Source organism: Ailuropoda melanoleuca, chromosome 5, assembly GCF_002007445.2.
Source record: "Ailuropoda melanoleuca isolate Jingjing chromosome 5, ASM200744v2, whole genome shotgun sequence".
Lineage (NCBI taxonomy): Eukaryota > Metazoa > Chordata > Mammalia > Carnivora > Ursidae > Ailuropoda > Ailuropoda melanoleuca.
Window position 1 is genome coordinate 106,105,229 of NC_048222.1, and position 24,033 is coordinate 106,129,261.

The 24,033-nt window shown below is 36.1% G+C and overlaps 1 protein-coding gene across 1 annotated transcript in view; it reads left to right on the plus strand.

Annotated features, from left to right (window-relative positions):
* The window catches only part of IQCM (IQ motif containing M), a 452,018-nt gene that overhangs the window by 225,471 nt on the left and 202,514 nt on the right, over positions 1-24,033 (plus strand). The window contains 1 exon segment of the mRNA XM_034661734.1: positions 20,781-20,979. Within this exon segment, the coding sequence (XP_034517625.1) occupies positions 20,781-20,979 (199 nt within the window).

The following is a 24,033-nucleotide window of genomic DNA, read 5'->3' on the forward strand; positions in this document are numbered from 1 at the left end:
AGAATAAATAGAAAATTTGGATAACCCATGTCTATTAAAGAAATGGAATTTGTTATCAAAAACCTTTTCACAAAAAGACCTGCTTTAAAGAAAAGAAGGCTGTTTTTTATAATTATTTAGTGGTGTTAAAACCAGCTGATCTTATATGTCTTTTTCCTGTAAATATTCCTTACCTGGTTGGCTTGATTGAGGAGTTTTTTTTTTTCCTTGTAGGTGTCACTAAATTAAAATCTAATCCAGCCCTTTCAATGATTAAAAAATTGTACGGTCTGAAAGATGAGTGTTTATTATAGTTATTTTACTGGAGCCAGCCAGCTAATCTGAATGCTAAACATTTTCCTGTACGGTCTACCATCTGTTGCAGGCATAAAGAGCTATGGCAAAGTTTTGCAGGGATATCTTGCTAATTTTTGCAGGGGTATCTTAAACATTTTAATGAATAATGGCTGAAGAGAAGTTTAGAGGTCTTTTTAATCCTTTTAATTTCTAGTTGAGGAAACGGAGATTCAAAAAGATTAAGTGACTTCTAAAAGGTCACAAAAGTAAAAAACAAAACAAAATAACCCAAAAAACAGAACTGTTAACTAGGATCCAACCCTTAATTCTCAGTATTTTTTACCAGTCATGCTGCTTTCAGCTGTTAGTATATTAAATGTTAACAACCTTTCTGATGATTACTTAAGAGAAGTAGACTGAAACCTTACTTCATGAGTCTGCAAATCTCAGAGTGGCTGTAGTGATTAAAAAGTATCACTAGACTAGAATCCCAGGGAGAGGGAAACCATGTGAAAATAAAGCAAAGTGGTGAACAGTATAAAGCTGTAAATACATCACATACGGACATTTCGTTGCAAGGATCTAAGTGAAACGATGTTAAAATTTTCTTGTTTATTTGAAATCTTGCACCATTTCTATGTCATAGAAGTTCCATGTAACTTTATTATTTTATTTTTTAAAATAATTTTTATTTTATTATATTAGTCGCCATACAGTACACCCCCAGTTTTTGATGCAATGTTCCATGATTCATTATTTGTGTATAACACCCAGTGCACTATGCAATATGTGCCCTCTTTAATACCCATCAGCAGCCTATCCCAATCCCCCACCCCCCTCCCCTCTGAAGCCCTCAGTTTGTTTCCCAGAGTCCACAGTCTCTCATGGTTCATTCCCCCTTCTGTTTATCCCCCCTTCATTCTTCCCTTCCTTCTCCTACCGATCTTCCTATTTCTTATGTTTCTTAAATGAGTGAAACCATATGATAATGGTCTTTCTCTGCTTGACTTATTTCACTTAGCATAATCTCCTCCAGTCCCGTCCATGTTGCTGCAAATGTTGTGTAATCGTTCTTTCTGATGGCTGAGTAATATTCCATTGTATATATGGACCACATCTTCTTAATCCGGTCATCTGTTGAAGGGCATCTCGGCTCCTTGCACAATTTAGCTATTGTGGACAATGGTGCTATGATCATTGGGGTGCATATGGCCCTTCTCTTCACTACGTCTGTATCTTTGGGGTAAATACCCAGTAGTGCAATTGCTGGATCATAGGGTAGCTCAACTTTTAACTTTTTAAGGGACCTCCACACTGTTTTTCCAAAGTGGCTGTACCAACTTGGATTCCCACCAACAGTGTAAAAGGAATCCCCTTTCTCCACATCCTCTCCAACATTTGTTGTTTCCTGCCTTGTCAATTTTTGCCGTTCTAACTGGTATAAGGTGGTATCTCAAAGTGGTTTTGATTTGTAACTTTAAAATCCAAATGTTGGGACCCTGTAAGCTTGGCCTGAAGGATTTTTCTTGTTGCAGAGGAATTTCCCATATATTTTCAGCTAGAGTTTTCCTTACAGTCTGCATGAGGCAGGTGTATTATAACCTCCCATCAGTCATCAGTCAACTTCTATAAGTTACTGGCCAATTTCTAAAGTACTTTTGCATTTCAAGGGTAAAAATATGTCACACGTATATTACCACTGCCAGGCTACAGTAAACACAAGAGAGTTTGTTTTTTTCCCCTCCTCTTCTTAGTTACAGAAAAAAAGAAAAAATGATGGAATTCATTCACACATACCCACAAACTTTGCAGGAACCCTCTACATTTGGCATATAGGGATGGTTTATGCACCTACTCAGCAGTATTTTTTAAGGAGACATTCCCTTGTCTCTTAGAAGGTGGGGCGAGGAAATTAAGCTACCTAAAAATGCTGATGGTGCCCTGGATTTGGAGTCATAGTAAATCTGTGCACCCACTCCAATTCTTGGGAGGGAGTGGGACCAGTTACCTTCCATAGATAATTGGTGGTTGATAAGGCAGAGTCATGATCATTTCTGTCCTAATCTTCAATGATCATAAGCCTAAAAGACAAGTTTTCAAATTTCTTTTTCTTTCTTTCTTTCTTTCTTTCTTTCTTTCTTTCTTTCTTTCTTTCTTTCTTTCTTTCTCTTCTTTTGTCTTATCTCCCTGTTTTTTCAACTGGGAAGAACTCAAAATTTAGAAGGAGAAGAAAAGATGGCATTGTAATGGTTAGGTACATTTGTCCATACAAGTATGCGTACAGGTGTACATAAGACTTTTCATTATCGTTATTATTAAACAAGGAGCTATAGTCCTCAACTCCAGTACATTTGGGTTGAATTTAGTAGGTTGTAGTCTCCGAAAAGTGGCTACTTGTTTTTATTTTTGGGTTCTTAAATATATATATTTGTGCATTTTTATGAGAAAGAGATGATCTTATTGCCTTGATTTTCTAATTCTGCTGTAAATATTCATTACATACACACCTTTGCCCAACATTTATAGAATATAATTTTCATAGATGAACATTTATAAAATTGAGTTTTTGAGTGGTTTCTATTTCTTCAGTATTTCCATTTAAATGATAAATTTTGAGATTGTTGAAACTCTCTTAAGTTTCAGAAGATTGGTAGAAATCCATTAGATTAAACTATGGTTGAGAAAGCCTGAAACCATTATTAAGCGGAGGTTGAGTTAATCTTTTCAAAGAAAGCCAAACAAACTCAATTCAATTAGAATTGTCAAAGGAACATTTTTGTGAATTTTACTGTTTTCAAAGTAAAATACCTAATATAAGATTTCTAAAGCAGAAAGAATTACAAATAGATGTAACTCTTAATTTTTAGTTTAAAAAATGTAATTTATACATGCGTTATGTATATGTTTATTTTTTACACTCAGTAAAGGTAAAGAATGAATGATATTTTGCAATGAATTAAGACCTTATCTTTTCCTACTGTCATTTTTTAAACAATCCCTCCATTAACTTCTTGATGCTTAAACTATTTCCTCTTATTTTTATATGGTATCTTTAATGTAAAGCATCAAATGCAGTTTATATGATTAGGTAAAGGGAAATAATGCATCAGCATACACAGAGTCCATTCTCAACATCTAAGCAAAAATTGTGAGCCAGGAGTTTTATCAGTTATAATCTTTTGTATGATTATGAGGACACTATACATTTATTTTCTGTGAGATTTTCTATATACATATATAAATAGTCTTCTTTGATGTCTACTTGAATTTGTTTAGTACCTCTAACCATATGGCAAGTATCTTCTTTTTCCTTCATATAACCTATTGTATTCCATGAATAAGACACTTATTTTCTTTTGATGTGTCTCTGCAGTGAGCTGTTAATCCCTTGCAGATTCATATGACCTCAGTGATAAATTTGCCTTTTGTTGAATTTCTAAAGCACATAATTGTTTTTTTTAAATAACGGACTGATTTGCAAGTATAGAAGAGAACAGTTGACAGATCTTTAATTCATAGAGGAAAAACATTCTAGTGTTGATTCATAATATTAACTTTCTAGTTATAATAAGTTCAGAGGCTGGTCATCAGCCTTTCACCTTTTCAGTATCTGTTTCAATTCTGGATGATAAAAATGTTATTTGAATACACCATCTATGAAAAAGTATACCATTTTGGAACCCCTAAGTTCCTTATTTTTTTTTTTTTACTTTTTTTTATTCTTTAGGATTTTAAGCGTCCAGATAGTTCATGTAAATATGTAGATGTGGAATAATTACATACTTCTTCCTTACTATTTTGTAGCATACTGGAACTAAATGGAGAGTAGCAACAGGATGTGAGTAACTAATATGTTAATAAAACATAAAATTGCACTATTCTAAATTTTCTCTTTTTTGATATAATGGAATCTAATACATTTATTCCATATGTAAGTATGAAATTCACATTTCAGAGTCTGGAAATTTAGGTGAGTACTTGAATGCTTCCTTAACTCTGAAATTACTGTATTGGTTCATTACCATTTTTTCCTGGAAGGGGTCAAGTCCTCTTATTTTATCTCAATACAAGTTTACTATTTACTGCCTGATAACTTGCCTTTGATCTCTTCGGAAATTTTGTTACCTAATAATGTAACATTAGTTTGTTTATGGTTAGATATCTTCCACGAGCAGTTTTTTTTTTTTCTGGGTCAGCACTCAGCGTAAGAATTTTTGAAAATAAATATATGGGGAATAGTATTTCTCCAACAATATTTCCACTTGTGTGTTTTGCCTTTGAGAATAATAGAATCCCAGAGTTTAAGGAACCTTAGAGATTTTCTACTCAAACCCTCTATCTAAGGGGTACATCTTTACTGGAAAACTCCAGAGATTCATAATGCTTCTGTTCAAGTGGCATCCCATTTAATTCTAAGGACTGCTCTGATTTTCAAACACTTCTCTGTGTGAAGCTCATCACCTATGTTCCTTGAGCTAGTTACCCATTGGTCCTGATTTTGTCTTCTTGAAGCCACCACCCTAGTTATCCGTCTTCTCTTTTTAGATTAAGCCCTTCAGTTTATATACATAAAATGGTTTTACAACATCTTCATTAGAATGGTAATTCAACTTAGTTTAAGCAAAATGATACTTGAATCCGTATGCTCATGTAAGTGGAGATTCCAAGAGAGTAGAGTATGGTAGGCATCTGTTCTTTCTATCTGTTCAACATCTCAGGCTCAGCTGGTTCCACAAACTCAAGTACAGTTGGCCCTTGAACAAAGTGGGTTTGGACTGCAAGGGTCCACTTATATGTGGATTTTTTTTTTACAGTAAAGTACTATAAAAGTACTATAAATCTATATTCTCTTCCTTATGATTTTCTTAGTGACATTTTTTCCCAGCTTACTTCATTGTAAGAGTACAGTATATGATGCACATAGCATACAAAATATGTGTTAATTGACTGTGGATGTTATCATTAAGGCTTCCAGTCAACAGTAGGCTATTTGTAGTTAGGTTTTTGGAGAGTCAAAAGTTATACTCATTTTTTTATTGCACAGGGAGTCAGTGCCTCTAACCCCCATGTTGTTCAGAGGTCAGATGTAATGTCTTCAAGATGTATCCTCTTTTCATTTATTTGAAATCTCTGCTTGCTCCTGCTTGACTTTAATACCTCTTACTATGGATTTTTTTTCTCCATGTGTTAAGGAAAATGGCTGACTTCCAGCTATTTGCAATTGACTTACTTCCTGCTCTTACCAAAAGGAAACTTATCTTACTATACCCCCCCATAACCCCCTCCCTGGATTACTCTGGCTGACCTTCCAACATTGACATGATCAGCCCAGGACAAATCATGTAGGAGTCACATGAGTGGAAGAAGTGCAGCTCTATGAAAGAGAAGGAGGTATGAAACAGAGGAATGGGACAAATGCCAACCATACTCAAAAGTATCCCTTTTACAGTTTGTTGTTTAGGAAAAAAACACAGTATTTCAGATGTAATTTTATCTATGCAATCTAGAGTGGGACCAAACTGTCAACACTGTGGATCAATGCACGAAGCCCATGATGTCAGTTTTGGTGAGCAGTTTCTTAAGGGCAATACTCACATTGATTTAAATTCTGAAAAACAAAAAACAAAAAACAAAACCTAAACAAGCAAACCCTAAGACCCCAGATATTCAAATGTATCTCCATTTTGTTCTCCTTTCATCCCTCTTCTCTTTCTCTGCCCCTGTTTTCTTCACTATATATTGCCAAGCACACAAAGAAAAGTTGTTGTTCTTGGGGAATTCAGAGTATAGAAGGGTGATAGACCCAGAGGTAATTATAAAGTAATGTGGTAATTGCCGTGATGGAGGAAGGGTACCTAACTATCTTCATGGGTCTGAGAGGAATTATCTGTACAATCATATACATTAACCAATTGCAGAGCTTTGCAAGTAAAGCTGTCACATTCCAACATTGGATTTAGCTCCTTGTCACATTTACCTAAGATAATTAGTTCACATATTACCTTTCCAAGAATCCTACACCTGCCATGATCCACATTTAAAATGATATCTTCCACCCCTGCTCACACTCCCTATCTTCCATGCTTAATTTATTTTTTTAATCATAACACATATTGCCTTCTAACATACTGTGTAGTTAAGTTGTTTACTGTGATTACTGTTTGTCTTTCCCACTAGAATATAAGCCCAGTGCAGGCGGGAATTTTCTGTTTTATTTACTAGTGTATTTTCAGTGCTAGAAGAGCATCTTACACTGAATGAATGAATGAATATTTGTTCAATGCATTAATTACATTTTTTAAAATCTTTTCTCTGTCTTCTAATCAATTTTCTTCCCTTTCTGGTGATTTGTAGCTTCTATTTCAAATTTTCTACTGCCTACTGGTATCTTTTCTGGACTATCCCATAGCCATTTCTCAAAACTGAAATAATTATGTATGCCCCTCTCCAAATCTCTCCTATATTCCTTATCTCAGTAATGATACTATCCTTCCTATCATCCAAAACCACCCAATTAGCTTATATTTCTTTACCCAGTTCACAAAGATTTTATGAGAACCTTGAAAATTGCCTTCCTGACATTTGGAAACATCACAGATCATTCCCTGTATAGCAATCTAGTAAAAACAAAACAAGAATAAATAATAAAATTACAATAAAATAAAAGAAATTCAAGGTAGCATGGCATTCTTTTTATGCGCATTCTGGCTCTTGGCACCATTACTGCTTTAATTACATATCATCCAGTTGATAACTGATAAAATCTGGTCCATACTTACTAGCCCGTACTTCATAATTTTTACACTCTTTCCTTTTTGAAAATGAAGGCATTTACCATTCTCCAGAATTGTCATGTCACATTCATTGTCCAGTTTCTCAAAGACAGCAGATCAACAGATGAATCTGGAAGATTATTTGCCTGAGCCCAGAAAATTTAAATAACAAAGAGCAGCTTCAGTTTTGTTTATGAGATCTTTCCCTCGGTTTGAGCTTCCGTTCTATCCTTTTCAGTCTGATGGTCATTCTTCGTGAGCCTCATAGAATCAGTACAGCCTGAGATACTGCAGTTCCAGTAAATGCCAAGTGATGCCGATGCTGCTGGTCCTCAGACCACACTTTGAGTAGCAAGCTGGGGGGCATATCTGACTATGTCCAGTGTTCCCCTTGACTCGCAGCTCTGTCGATGCCGAGGATGACATAGTTGCTTTCTGCTAGGGTTATCGAGTTAGCAGAGCGAGCTGTGGTGAATCACCTTGATGGTGCTCCAGTGCCATAATCTTGTGACGCAAAGAAATCTGGGAAAACACCTACCAGAGAACTGCTTGTCCTGGGTGATGCTACCATCCCCAAGGTCACACACCTTGAGGTCAAGTATTAACATTTAGTTGCATGTTCACTATTCCAGACCTGCCTTCCTCAGGATTGTTCCTTAGTAGTGTCAGAAGAGGATAAAGGTAGCTAAGTCAGGTCAAATAATTGCCTCAATTCTCAATTTCTTTTTCCTGATACCATTTTATGGTTCTTGGTTTGTCCTTTGTGCTGATTTTCCACCTACCCGGGCTTTCCTGGCTTATGACTATTTCCCTGGCTTTTAGAATGGCTACTTGACTCTGAATCTTCAGGAACTGTTGGGCCCTGGCTTATGACTATTGCCAAGAATTTGGAAACTTCCTCTTAGTTGTTGATTGTGGAGCTTTGGTGTCTTTCTTGTATTACTTATTCTCCTGTGTAAGGGTTCTACTCAAGAAATCTGTACGCCCAAAAAGGAGCAAGGCTGGTGGTGGATCATTGGAGCCTAGATCTTTGAACGTGTCCAGAATCAGTGAGAGTCACCAAAGATCATTAGGTCAGCACCATATGGTTTTTTCAGCCTTGCCCAACTGGATGGAAAAACACCACACCAGTAGGCAGGCCAAAGAAGATGTGAAGCAACGAAGTTCTGATAGTTGGATTCTCTGGTAAAACAGAGCTCGAGCATGTTGGCCTAAGCTACAGGCTGACTTAGGGACTTCTGCTTTCTTTGGAGCAGAGATGGCTAAGACCTAGAAAAGTCTTGAGTTTACTTTGCCTGTCATATGCATGGGATATTCATAATTCCACTGGTGTCTGCTGAAGGATGTAATAATGAGTGAGGAAGAAACTGGCTACATGGAATCCGTACCTGGGAAAAAGAATGGCTGGGTCTGATTAAAGGGGAAGGCCCTGTGAAGCTGTGATTCCTACATAGAATCAGGATGAAAATGTCTGAGGAGCAACAAGCAGAATCCTGGGTGGAGAAACACACCTAAATCCTCATCTATAAAACACAGTAATCCTGCCCACAAGTAAAATGAGGATGAATGAATGTCTCCAGCAGGAAAAACCAGATTTTCAGTTACTTTTCCATGGAAGAACTCACTGAGGGAGAGTGAGGGGCAGAAGCATGGGAAGAAGAGGCTATAAATTCCCCCCTTTTTCTCCTCCAGGTTGCCCTGAAGACTGTCTACACTTCCTGCTTTTCTCATAGAATTTGACCTACCACAGTCTGACCATCACTCCATGTGTGCCTGCATGAGGGTCTCTGAATTCCTGGCCGTGGCAGTCCCTAAAACATATATGTGGTTGGGACTGAAATATTGAGAATAATATCAGAAAATGTTTTTAGAGTCACTTGAATTCTCTTTTAGAGACAAGGAATCTGTGAATAGTGTGCCAGTCTTCATTGCCTGCCCTTTTTGAGGAAAGGTGAGGGAGGGTGATGGTGGTGGGTAGAGCCAGCTCTCCTCCATGACAGACTGAAGTTTGGGTCAGGAGCCGAGGGCTGCCCCAAGAGGAGTAAGCAAATGACTGTATTGGGAGGAAGAGTGGACAACTCTTGTTCCCTATACTTCATAGGTAAGATCATGAAAAACGGACAACTCTGGTTGTGCCACAGAAGAATTAGCTACTCTTAACACCCTTGGCACGAATATCCTAGTCATTTCAGGCATCTTCAAGGTAATTTTTTTCAGTGCCCTACAGATAAAACGTGTAGGCACAATAAAACGGAGTTTTAAATGTTTGTATTAAAGAGAATTCCCTGAAAGTGCATCATAGATTACCTTGACCATAAAATCAGAATCAATTAAATTTGAACAAAAATACCATTTCCTTTCTCCTTTTGTTTTTCTACTATGTAAAATGACAATGTCACTTTATTTCACAATATATAGTGCTCCTCCAAAATGTTTATATGTGAGGGAGAGAATAATTGTGTTTTTTGAACTGAATTTGGAATTTATATATTTCTAAATGTTTTGAAGAAAAGTTGTTGATAAATTGAAACCAAGCAGCAGCAGCAGTAATAACAAAACCCATCTTTCCATGGATATGACATAATAAGCTGGGAGATTTCCTTTAGGGGAAAATCAGGTGTGAGAGGGGCAGGGAGAGGAAATCCTCCCAGCCCATTCTATCACTTGCATTTCTGGATAGGTACTAGTTAGAGAACTTCAGGTAGTAAACTGTTTAAAGCAAATACCCTAAAGGCTTTCGATAGAATATCGACCTCCACCCTTTAATATGATCTAGTTAAAGAGATTGCTGTGGAATTGGGAGCAGCCAAAAATAGGAAGACGCTTGGGGTTTTTTTTGGTGGGGGGTTGGGCAGGCTGACATCGTGAGGAATGATCAAGATACAAAGGGAGTGTATAAGGAACAGAGGGAAAGGCATTTCATTCAGATATTGAAATGAAACATTTTGCCTGGATTAAAGTGGTATTATCTTCCACTTCAGGAGAATCCATCTTATTTTGAAAAGTCCTAGGAGCCCTGCTCAAAGTGTACAGGTTTTGATAGCATGAAGTACTAAACCCCTTGGGAATTTTTGAAAATGGAGTATTAAATAGCATTAAGACTATATTACTCAGGGAAATGTACTGCATCCGTGTTCTTAAAATCTTTCTTTTTAAAAAAAACTCTGTGCTGAACTTAATGCATTGTTTTCAAACTGAACAGACCTCATGTGGGGGATTAAAGTAGGCTGCAAACTTATTTCACTCGTTACCCACGTTGCTTTCAAATCTGGCATTCAAAGCACGAGGGCATCACATGTTTCTACTTCAAGGCTGCACATACAGGAAACGAAAGCCCCCAACACAGCTTGGTAGCAGAGGATCCAAATCAGGGTAAATTGTGAAAATTATAACGAAATTGCAAAGCATTTGGACAAAGAGGCATGCTAGTCTAATCAGGAAAACAGTGATATTTACTTTTCGATAATGCAGGTTGGAAGAGGAATTGGGGGAGGGAAGCATCACAAATCTCTTTTAATATATTTCTGAACTTGGCAACCTTAACTGGTTTTGTCACATATTTGCAGCTTAAAAAGTATTTGGCTTTTACAACAGCCAAAATAAGTATCCTTTAATCACTTTCAACCTATGAACAGATGGGCAAGCAGTGCTTTTATAAATGGAGCACACAAAATACTTCAATATCAGCCAAAACTAATTAGTAGCAATATCTGAACCAAACTCTAAAACTGATTTAGTGTTTAATATATATTACCCTATAAGCATTAGCAGTTGAAAGGAAATTCCCCGTTCAAATGTTTGCCAAGCTCAGTGTCTAATGTTCAGACACGATTAACTTACTAATTAACTTATTGTATCTTTTCTCACATGTAATCTTGCTTAACGATTTCTTCTCCTTGAAAACTATTTGATTTCATACCTTGATCATAGATTTGTCAAACTTCAAGTGAAAAAGTCAAATTCAGCTATGCAGCCAGCCTTGGTCTTTCTCTTAAGCTTTCTTAGGGTGACTTTAATAGGAGGTAGCCTGAGGACCAAGCAGGTGGTCTCTTCATGCTGAAAACTGGCTTTATTATCTAGCCTTTAATGACTTACATTTTTATCTTCATAAAGATTTTCTAGAAGAGTTTTATAAACACTTTTTAGTGGCTAAGAATCTGTAAAAATGAGAATTCTCTCCCTATCAGAATTGTGTTAAGACATTGTGAAAGAAGATGAATTTTAAAATTACACTTAAAGGGTAAGCAAAGGATAGTTCCTACTGATTCTCTTGTGAGAGGTTGCTTGGCCTCCTTATATTTGACGGTCACGATGCTTCCTCCATCTCAGTATATGTGGTATGACCGTATCTTTTCAGTTTGCTGAAACACACGAAAGAAGAAAAACCTAAAGCCAGTCACCCAAATCATCCTAACCAATTGGGGATTGGGCATTTCCAAGACCAACCCTTTGGAAGTAATGACGACTTTGTTCTCTTTTGATTTTATCACATACAAGTCAAGAAAGCTTTGAATTCAGACTGTGCTAATTACAGCTTCATGATCTTTTTGGAAGTCACCTAATTTCTTTTGCATCAATGTGTAAAATCAGGATAGCAACATTTATCCAGTAAAATTATTTTGATGATTAAAGGAGACAGTATATCTGAAGCAAATGTTTAATAAGAAATTGCAGCTACTATTGCTATTAATGGATTAGTTATTATATGTTTCTTTTATGTTGTATAATGCACATCAATCTATTTCAGAAAATCTGAAATAGTATAGAAAATAAGAAACAAATATAGTTGACCATTGGATAATATTAGGGGTTGGGGGGCTGAGCCCCCACACAATAAAAAATTTACGTATAACTTTTGACTACCCCCAAACTTAATAGTAATAGCCCACTGTTGATCAGAAGCCTTACTGATAATAAAAAGTCAACTGACACAGTTTGTATATCTATCATATACTGTACTCTTACAGTAAAGTCACCTGGAGAAAAGAAAATGTTATTAAGCAAATCATAAAGAAAATACTTTTACAGTACTGCACTGTATCATAAAAAAATCCTCATATAAGTGGACCTGCACTTCAAATCCATGTTCTTCAGTGGTCAACCATAATCATGTCTCATTAATGGAAGATTTTCTCTTTACAACTTAGTGTTTAATCATGGATTTGCGTTTTGTTGGAGATGAATCAGAATCTATGTGGACAGGCCCTAAGCAGGAGTTCCTTGAAAATATTTCTTAGGTGCCACCCTTGATTCAGAACCACTGCATTAATAGTCACTAATAATATTTTGGCATGTTTCTTTCTGGCCTTATTTATATATGTCACTTAAAAAATAATGTTGCAATCATATAATGCATATAATTTAAAGTCTTCATTCTCTTAATATCATTTTTTGGAATCATAAGCATTTTCTTAATTTATTACATAATCTTCATAAATATCACTTTTATGACCTCATAATTTATTGATTGGATATAGCACAATTTACTTAGGTATTTGTTTCTTTTTTTTTTCTTTTTTTTTTTAAGATTTTATTTATTTATTTGACAGAGATAGAGACAGCCAGCGAGAGAGGGAACACAAGCAGGGGGAGTGGGAGAGGAAGAAGCAGGCTCATAGCGGAGGAGCCTGATGTGGGGCTCGATCCCATAACGCCGGGATCACGCCCTGAGCCGAAGGCAGACGCTTAACCGCTGTGCCACCCAGGCGCCCCTAGGTATTTGTTTCTGGATTTCTCCCATCATAAATGAAACTATGATTGATATATTCATACATGCAGCTTTTCTACATTTCTTTTTCTTTTAGAGATTAGTCTAGAGAGAATTATGGGCATGCTTTGTTTTGCTGTGCTTCATTTTATTGTGCTTTGCAGATAGAAGCTTTTTTTTTCAAAATGAAGGTTTGTGGCAACCCTGTGTTGAGCAAGTCCAGTGGCGACTTTTTCCCAACAGCATTTGCTAACTTTGTGTGTCTGTGTTATATTTTGGTAATTTTCGCAATTTTTCAAACTTTTTCATTGTTATTGTATTTGTTATGGTTCTGTGATCAGTGATTTTTGTTGTTAGGTCATAACTGTTTTGGGGCACCACAGACCACACCCATATGGAATGACAAGCATAATCCATAAATGTGTGTGTTCTGACTGCTCCACCAACTGGCTGTTCCCCCATCTGTCTCCTCTCCTCAGGCCTCTCTATTCCCTGAGTCACAACAGTATTGAAGTCGGGCCCATTAATAACCCAACAACAGCCTCTAAGTGTTCAAGTGAAAGGAAAGGTCGCACATTCCTCACTTTAAGCCAAAAGCTAGAAATGATTAAGCTTAGTGAGGAAGGCATGTCTAAGGCCCAGATAAGCTGAAAAGTAGGCCTCTTGTACCAAACAGCCAAGTTTTGAGTGCAAAGGAAATGTTCTTCAAGGAAATTAAAAGTGCTGTTTCAGTGAATACATGAATGATAAGGAAGCTAAACAGTCTCACTGCTGATATGGAGAAAGTTTGAGTGGTCTGGATGGAAGATCAAACCAGCCAAGCCTAATCTAGCAAGGACAAAGGCCTAAGTTTCTCTTCAGTTCTGTGAAGGCTGAGAGAGGTGAAGAAGCTGCAGGAGAAAAGTTGGAAACTAGCAGAGGCTGGTTCATGAGGTTTAAGGAAAGAAGCCGTCTCCATAACACAACAGTGCAAGATAAAGTAACACATGCTGAAAGAGAAGCTGCAGCATCATCCAGAAGGTCCACCAGGATAATTCATGAAGACTACAATGCATACAGACGAATAACAGATTTTCACTGTACATGAAACAGCCTTATACAGTAAAAAGATGCCATCTTGGACTTTCATAGCTAGAGAGAAGTCAGTGTCTGGCTTCAAAGGCTCAGAGGACAGGCTGACTCTTGTTGGGGGTGAATGCAGCTGGTGACTAAGTTGAAGGCAATGCTCATTTACCATTCCAAAAATCTTAGGATCCTTAGGAATTATGTTAAATCTACTCTGCCTATGCTCTGTAAGTGGAACAATAAATTTTGGGTAATAGAACATCTGTTATAGCATGGTTTACTAAATATTTTAAGCTCACTGTTGAAACCTACTGTTCAGAAAAAAGATTCTTTCCAAAATAGTACTGTTCACTGACAATGCACCTGGTCATCCAAGAGCTCTGATAGAGATGGACAATGAGATGAATGTTGTTCTCATGACTGCTAACACAGCATGCATTCTGCAGCCCATGGGTCAAGTAGTAATTTTGACTTTTAAGTGTTCTTATTTAAGAATTACATGTTGTGGGGCGCCTGGGTGGCACAGCGGTTAAGCGGTTAAGCGTCTGCCTTCAGGGCGTGATCCCGGCATTACGGGATCGAGCCCCACATCAGGCTCTTCCGTTATGAGCCTGTTTCTTCCTCTCCCACTCCCCCTGCTTGTGTTCCCTCTCTCGCTGGCTATCTCTGTCGAATAAATAAATAAAAATAAATAAAATCTTTAAAAAAAATAAAATAAAATAAAATCTTTAAAAAAAAAAAAAAGAATTACATGTTGTAAGGCTGTAGCTGTCACAGATAGTGATTCCTTTGGTGGATCTAAGCAAAGTCAATTGAAAATCTTCTGTAAGGATTCACCATTCTAGGCGCCATTCACCACATTTGTGATTCATGGGAAGAAGTAAAGATATTGACATAAAGAGGGGTTTGGAAGAAGTTGATTCCAACTCTCTTGGACGACTTTGGGGATTCAAGACTTTAGCGGAGGAAGTAACTGCAGGTGTGGTGAAAATAGAGAGAAAACTGAAATTAGAAGTGGAGCCTGAAGTTGTGACTGAGCTGTTGCAATCTCATGATAAAACTTGAACAGATGAGAAGTTGCTTCTTATGGATGAGTAAAGAAAGTGTTTTCTTGAAATGGAATCTAATTCTGGTGGAGATATTATGAAGATTATGAAGATTGATGAGATGACAACAAAGACTTCAGAATATTGCATAAACTCAGCTAACAACGAATTTAGAATATTGCATAAACTTAGCTATTAAAGTAGCAGCAGAGTTTAAGAAGATTGGCTCCAATTTTGAAAGAAGCTCTCCTGTGGTACATGCTATCAGATGGCATCACATGCTACAGAAAAATCGTTCATGAAAGGAAGGGTCAGTCAATATGAAAAATTTTATCACTGTCTTGTTTTAAGAAAGTGCCAAAGCCACTCCAGCCTTCAGCAGCCACCACCACCCTGATCAGTCAGCAGCCAGCAATATGGAGGCAAAACCCTGCACCAGCAAAAAGATTACAGCTCACTGAAACCTCAGATGATGGTTGGCATTTTTTAAGCAATACATTATTTTTAAATTAAGGTATACACATTGGTTTTTTAGACATAATGCTATGGTACACTTAATAGACAACAGTATAGTATAAATATAACTTCATGTGCACTGGGAAACCCACAAATTCATTTGACTCACTTCATTGCAATATTCACTTTTAGTGTCATTGTATTGTGCTGGTCTTGAGTTGAACCTGCCAGTATCTCCAAAGTACGTGTGTATCTGTGTTTATCACAGGATAAAAGATGCTTTTCTTTTCCTGACTGTAAGGTAATATGCATACAATTGCTCATGATTGAAGGGAAAATGAGTTGCCAGTTTGCTTCTCAGCCTTATTTTGTGGTCAGATTGTACTTCTAATTAAGGTTTTGGCAAAGTAAGTTTGTTCAGCACTTTTTAGTCAGTATTGTTAACTTGGTGTTTTACTGGGCCAACTTCAGTAACAAAGATAGAATCAGAAATGTTGATTAAAGCATAAAAATGTCTATACTGTATGGTTAGCAAAACTAGAATTATATGATATGAAGGCATTAGTGATTTCTGTTGAGAAGATTGATAGAACCCTAGTGTCATCATCTTTTAAAGTGATTTTATGTGGCAGAAATATTTTTTTATTATCATTCTTATATCGAAGTTGGTATTCAGGAATCATCCCATTTTCCTCTTCTAGATTTTACCTACATTATATATAATGCATAAGTTTTCTTTTTCTCTTGTTAATATCTTAAGTTTTCCTAATATTCCTGGTTTGTCCAGAAGTTTATTTTATCTGATGGGAATTTCTTAAGCAGTGGCAGAGGGACCAGGCTGGTTATTATTTAGGACTCAGTGCCAATAATTTTCACATAATAAGGGAGTCCATGCTCCTAATTAGGAACCACCACATCTAGATAAATGATATCTGCTCCCCCTGTTTGTGCTTGCTCTCTCCCCCTTTCTTCCATGTCAAATAAATAAATAAATAAATAAATAAATAAAACCTTTAAAAAATTTAAAAAATAAAAATCAATTTGACAGTTACAGTATTAGCTTTGGGTAAAAACATAAATATGTGTATCTGTTATCTGTTGCTGTAATAACACCACAAGACTTAGTGGCTTAAAACAATAACTGTTATTTCTCATGAGGCAATTCTGATGGTTTAGTCCATACTCAGCTGATGCCACCCAGGTTCACTTGAGTGGCTACAACTTGTCTGTTCTCCATATTATCTCTCATCCTTAAGAGGCTTGCTGGCTTGTTCTTCTGTGGATGTAAGTTTCAGAGAATGGAACTGTTCAAGGCCTCTCAGGTACATGCTGAAAATTAGAACAACATCACTTCCATTGGATTCTTTTGGCCAAAGCAATTCGCAAGGCCAACCCACATTCATAGGAGGGTAAATAGATTTTACCTCTTGATTCATGGAGCTGTAAAATGTCATTGTGAAGATAGGGATATAAGGAAGCATTAATTGGCCATCAATGAAAGCAACTTACCACAGGGTGCTTCTAATACATTTATATTAATAGTATTTTGGTTGCTATATATTTAACTTAAGGAGGCAGAACTTTTTTTTAATTAGTTACCTCTTTTCATATTTTGCACTTTGAAAAATAGGGCAGCTCTCAATATAGTACTCAGTTAAATAAAACTATGGGTGATGATAGTGAGTTCAAGGATCTTGGGGCTAATCAAGGAAAAGATTTGGCTATGAGGTGGCAGTAGCACATAGCAAGCTACATTTGGGCATCATATAGGCAGCTTTACATGAGAGGGGATGTCTCTCATAGCAAAAAACCTTCCAGAGGTAATGACATGGAACCACCATCCAGAAAGGAAAGAGGGTAAGGGAACTCCCATGGGAGAGGGAAGTCAAAGAGAAGGCTTACATATCTGGGTAGGTCACTCAGCAGCAAGATGGCGAGTCTCTGGATCAGGGAGTTCTGAAGAGCTGCAGTGGGCTGGAGTCTTTTACAGCCCTAAGGTTTATCTTATCTATGGCTAGCAGATGTTGGTTATAGTTTTGTGTGATATGCAAAGCAGGTAGGCTCTAAATGGCTGAAACTATACTTTTTTGGGGGAGATATTTAAAACAATTGGATGCCTAAAAATTTTGAGTCTGGAGCCAGCAGGCTTTCAAGTGTAGCCTGATGTAAGAAGTACACAACATAGGGGCCAATATGCAAGAATCATCTTTGGTTCGTTTCTATAACTGTGTTAAACATACTTTACCATTTTTAGCATCCCTCCTTTTATATAGTGAAGAAGAAAATCTTTGGTGTGGTCTTGCAGCCATCTGGGGGACCTAAAAGATAGGTCAAAACATATCATAATAGTTTTGTTTTTAAGTTTGAGATTTGAACTTGGAGAAAACAATATTGGAGAGAATTGTTAGAGGAGCCAAAGTATGAGCAAAAGTCATAGGTGACTTTAGAGTACAAAAAAATGTAAAACAGCCATAGTAACATTAAATATTAGGAATAGCAGATTTTACAAGAAGTAGATTAGAAAGAAAAAAAAGATAATTATAATAAAGGGAATATTTTTGTGACGTATGTAACTTTTGTTGTCCAAGAAAGCTATATTGAAGGCACTAAATGATTTTTCCTTTAAGAGCAGACTCTGGATTCAAAACTCAGTCTGTCAATGTAACAGAAAGTAAATCAAATTCTAATCTTATTCTTTTTGTATACCACTTAAATAACATTTTGCAGTCAAGGATTCACAAGTATTTCTCTGTTTTATGATTAAGCTTATCAAAATTGACTTAACTTGGCCAAAATTCCATACACTTTATAGCTTCTTCTCAAATCCATTATTTGTAAATATAATTCACTTTACATCAAGCCTTCTATAAATTATTCTTCAACCTCAAATTTCCTTTTCTGTTATTTGTAGCATTCCAGTTATTTAGAGATGTACTATTGATCAGTGTCCATATGGCTAAGGCCTAAGATAAAACATTTTTCTTTTTAAGTTGATAAATAGACAATACACATCCATCATTTTGCAAACACGTTTACATTTCTTCATAATTCTTTTACTTAATATAGTTCTAATCACTCATATTACCTATAGCTTTTAACCAAAATAACTAATTTCAGTTCTCTCTCTCACACACACACTTTCCACTTTTCACACACTTTGGCTAAGAACTCTGTGACATTCAAGGCAACTTAAGAGACCAGCCGAGCTCTTGTGCTTCAGCAATATGCATCACATATCACTTTACAATCATTTGTAGCTCTTTAAGAATTTTTTCTCTCTTCTTGTTAGAGCATGGAACTTAGGGTATAAACTTGGCTCACTTGGGTATTTCAATAACAGTTATTTCTTCTGAGGGAAAGGAGAAAAAGTCAGGAACTCAGAATTTGTTAGATTTCGCTATAGGTCTTGAAACTCTGGACAGCCAGAAGTAGTCATTAACATATTAACTTCATCACCAGTTTATTTCATACATCAAGGCCCATTCATAAAAATTGTTATATTAACCAAACAAAAATCCTCTTAGAAGGCAGAGCGCTCTTCTAAGCTATTCAAAATCAATTTTAATTTAAACAAACTGAAAAATCTGCTTCATTTTCTTTGCCTTTTCTGGTAGTTTTGTCTAAATTAGATATTTCTCCAGAACACAAAATGATAAAGTTTTGACTCAATCTGAAAAAGTTTTCTCAAGAGAGAGAATGAGAGAAAGAACTAGCCATAGATACAAAAGAGCTGCAGTTATAAGAACATTGTACAAAGCTAACTTTTCCTTTGCAAGGAGAGTAAGGACTTTTTGTCATTTATACACAGAAGCACAAAGAGAATGAACAGCCTTAGTTCTACAACCTTAGCTATAGTTTAAAAATAAATATGGAACACAGTTTTTTGTGCCCGAGCAAATTTCACTCCTCAGTTGTGGTTACTTGGGAGTAGGAATGTCAGGGAGTCCAAAAACATCTCTAAGGAATACTTGTTATGAGGGGTCCCTGGGTGGCACAGCGGTTAAGCATCTGTCTTTGGCTCAGGGCGTGATCCCAGCGTTATGGGATCGAGCCCCACATCAGGCTCCTCCGCTAGGAGCCTGCTTCTTCCTCTCCCACTCCCCCTGCTTGTGTTCCCTCTCTCACTGGCTGTCTCTATCTCTGTTGAATAAATAAATAAAATCTTTAAAAAAAAAAGGAATACTTGTTATGAAAGTCTCTTGAAATGGAACTGATCTTCATTCTAGTGGGAACAAAATTGTCTCAGATATTTTTAGCTATACTGGTGTACAAACAGCATGTAATACAAGGCATATCGTAAGCTTCAAGACTCATGGTAAAGACAAATGGAAAAGACTGAGCTGGGATTCCCTGTCATCCACCATCTACCACCAAACAGAGACTAGATGGCTGGGTGAAATAATCAAAATCAGACTACCAACATTTCAGTCACCAAGGAAAGAAAAATAATGTCCATTGTACAAAGTAGAACATGACTCCTCAAGAACCAGCCTACCGCAGACGTCAAAATAAACTCAGAGGGAAAAAATACAGGAACAGAGTCATGGTATTCACTCTGAGAATTAAGAAAGTTGGGCCTAGGATCCAGAAATATATATACAGTCACTTTTTAGGGCAAGACTCAGTTCTGGGTATGTGAATCGATCTGGGCATCTCTTTGGAATTTCAGCTGTGAAACCCACAGAAACAAAAGGAATTAAGAAGAAAAAAAGGATTTTTATATGCTAAAAGTTGCAAGGAAACTAGACTTTGAACTTTGGATGACTTAGAAAAAACTGACTACCATATGAAAACTATAACATATATAGATGGAAAAAGCAGACACAAGATTACCAAGATTACAGTCTGTCTGTGTATAGTAGGAAGTCTGTAGTATTCTCACATTCATCATCACTGCAAGGGCCATCCACATCAGTATGTCAGGGCTTGTCGTGGTTTCCATTGTGGTCGCTTGCTCCTGTGATCCTGTAGTCCACGACCTTAACGCCACACTACCATGTCTTTGGATTGAGAGCCTTTGGAAAGTAAAATCACTTTTCAGTTGATTGGTAAGCAGAATATCAGTGTCAAATAATTTTGATGTAGTCTATGTTAAAATAGCTTCTGGGATAGGAAAGTTATTTTGACTAACTTGCTCTGTCATATGAAAATATTTTGTTCCTTAAATATTATATATTACTCTTTTGAATAGTTATGGATAAGCTTTGACAAATTTCTTTCTTTTGGATTTCCTTTCTTCATGAGGTTCATTTTATATATGTTATATTGATTCTGGCACATTCAGACTTCTTTGGAGAATCTTATTGACATGTTCAGGTGATGTATATGAAATCTATGTACAAATTATATTGCATTTCCTATTTTAATACATTTATGATTAAAACGAATTTAAGACTTTTCAAAAGTGATTATTTTTCTTGTTAACTATAGTAAGAAAGTTTTATATTTTATTTTTAGGGTAAAGTCTATTCTAAGTAGAAGTGGTAAACATGACAATAAAGTTAAAAGAATTGGACCACACATAGAAATCTTCCAAGTGTTCCGGGAAAGGACCAAATTTGTAAATACCAAAAAAGTAGTTAGAATGATCATCATCATGCAGGCCTATGTCAGAGGATGGCTTGAACGCAAAAGATTGCAGAGAATAATGATCAAGGTAAAGCATGTGTTAAATATGATGTGTATACATTTTCTTATGTAGATTTTAAGTTAATCGAGTTTTGTATGGTCACCTGGTCAATGTATCTATGATTTTTCTAAATAAAGTTCTGACTACATTCTTTCCATTGAGAAAATGTTTTGAATTATCTACTCTGCTGACAGTTTCAGATTTGTTCAAACTGGAGAATCTGAACAAAAGGCCTGGTTTATCCTTAACCCAATAGTTCTGGGACCACATTTATTCTAAGGCCGGGACCACCTGCCCTTGTACTAATTTCAACTTTTTGCTGTTTATTGTCTGTATAAAGCAACTTTCTTCCACTTCCCACAGTCCTGGATACTCTTGTACAGCATAAAAATTCAACTCGAAAAGAACTATAGACACACACACACACAGACACCCCTGAGCGACTTGCATAAGCACCAGTCTAGACTTTTAAAATAAATATCTAGGATCTATTTTGTCTGGCAACCATTAATTTATTCTTTTGTATATATGAGTATGTTTATGGTTTGTTTTTTTGGTTCGTTTGTTCTTAAATTCCACATGTATGTGAAATCATACAATTTTTGTCTTTCTCTGCCTGACTTATTTCATAAGCATAATGCTCTCTAGATCCATCCATGTTGAAAATGGCAAGATTTCATTCCCTTTTATGGGTGAATAATATTCCATTGTATCTGTCTGTCTATCTATCTGTCACATCTTTATCCACTTATCTATTGATGGATAGTTAGGTGGCTGTTGTAAAGCTGCATTGAACATAAAGGTGCATATACCTTTAAATTGGTGTTTTAATTTTCTTCAAAAAATACCAAGAGAGGAATTAATGAATTGTATGGCAGTTCTGTTTTTAATTTTTTGAGGAATATCCACACTGTTTTCCATAGCAGCAATTCCTACCAATAATGCACAAGGGTTCCCCTTTCTCCTCACCAATACTTGTTATTCCTTATCTTTTTGATAGTAGCCATTCTGACGGGTGTGAGGTGAAATCTTATTGTGGTTTTGATTTGCATTTCCCTGATGGTTAGTAATACTGAGCATTTTTTCATAGATCTATTGACCATCTGTATGTCTTCTTTGGGAAAACATCTATTCAAGTGTACTCTGCCCATATTTTAATTGGATTTTTTTGATACTGAGTTGTATGAGTTCTTTATATATTTTGAATGTTAACTCCTTACCTAATATGTCATTTGCAAATAATTTCTGCCATTCATTAGGTTTTTTTTTTTCATTTTGTTGATGGTTTCCTTTTGCTGTGCAACAGCTTTTTAGTTGGTGGTGGTCCCGTTTGTTTATTTTTGCTCTTTTTGTCCTTGCCTGAGGTGAAAGATCTAAAAAAGGACTGCTAAGACCAGTGTTCCAGAACTTACTACCTGTGTTTTCTCCTAGGAGCTTTATGTTTTCAGGTCTCATTTAAGCCATTAATATACTTTGAGTTTATTTTTGGTTTTGGTGTAAGAAAGTGAACCAGTTTCATTCTTTTGCATGTAGCTGTCCAGTTTTAACAACATCATTTACTGAAGAAACTGTCTTTTCATCACTGTATATTCTTACCTCTATTATCACAGAATACTTGACTTTATAAATGCAGGTTTATTTCTGGGCTGTCTATTCTCTTCCATTGATCCATGTGTCTGTTTTGATCACTATAGCTTTGTAGCATAGTTTGAAATCCTGGACCATGATACCTCCAGCTTTGTTTTTCTTTTATGAGATTGTTTTGGTTATATGGAGTTGTTTTGGTTCCATATGAATTTTAGGATTTTTCTAGTTCTGTGAAAAATGCTACTGGTATTTTGACAGGGATGTCAATGAATTTATAGATTACTTTCAGTAGTATGAACATCTTAACAATATTAATTCTTCCAATCCATGAACATAGTATGTCTTTACAATTATTCCTGTCATCTTCAATTTTTTTCATCAATGTCTTATAATTTTCAAAGTACAGTTCTTTCATCTCTTTGGTTAAATTTATTTCTAGGTATTTTATTCTTTTGGATGCACTAGTAAATAAGATTGTTTTCTTAATTTGTCTTTCTGATAGCTTGTTATTACTATAAAGAAACATAGTATATTTCTATATATTGATTTTGTAGCCAACAATTTTACTGAATTCATTTATTAAACCTAATAGTATTTTGGTGGAGTCCATGCTTTTTTATATATAGTATCATGTCATCTGCAAATAGTGATGATTTTACTTCTTTTCCAATTTGGAAGCCTTTTATTTCCTTTTCTTTTTTCCTAATTGGTGTGTCTAGGACTTCTGATATAATGTTGAGTAAAAGTGGTGGGAGTGGACATCTTTGTTTTGTTCCTGATCTTAGAGGAAAAACTTTTGGCTTTTCATTATTGAGTATGATGTTAGCTCTAAGTTTGTTACATATGACATTTTTATTAGTTGAGGTGTGGTGCCTCAATACCATTTTATTGAGAGTTTTTATCATAAATGATTGTTGAATTTCATCAAATGCTTCTTCTGCATCTGCTGAAATGATCATATGTTTTTATCCTTCATTTTATTAATGTGGTACATCATGCTGATTGATTTATGGATGTTGAAACATTCTTGCATCCTGGAATAAATTTCACTTGATCATGGCATATGATCATCTTAATGTATTATTGAATTCAGTTTGCTAATATTTAGTTGAGGATTTTGATATCTATGTTCATCAGGGACACCGGCCTGTGACTTGTCTTGTCCTGTCTTTCCTTTCCTTTCCTTTCCTTTCCTTTCCTTTCCTTTCCTTTCCTTTCCTTTCCTTTCCTTTCCTTTCCTTTCCTCTCCTTTCCTCTCCTTTCCTCTCCTTTCCTCTCCTCTCCTCTCCTCTCCTCTCCTCTTTTCTTTTCTTCTTTCTTTCTTTCTTTCTTTCTTTCTTTCTTTCTTTCTTTCTTCTTTCTTTTCTTTCTTTCTTTCTTTCCTTTTCTTGTGATGTCCTTCTCTGGCTTTGGTATCAGGGTAGTACTGGCCTTCATAAAATGAGTTTGGAAGTGTTCATTCTTTCAATTTTTTGGAAGAGTTTGAGAAGTATA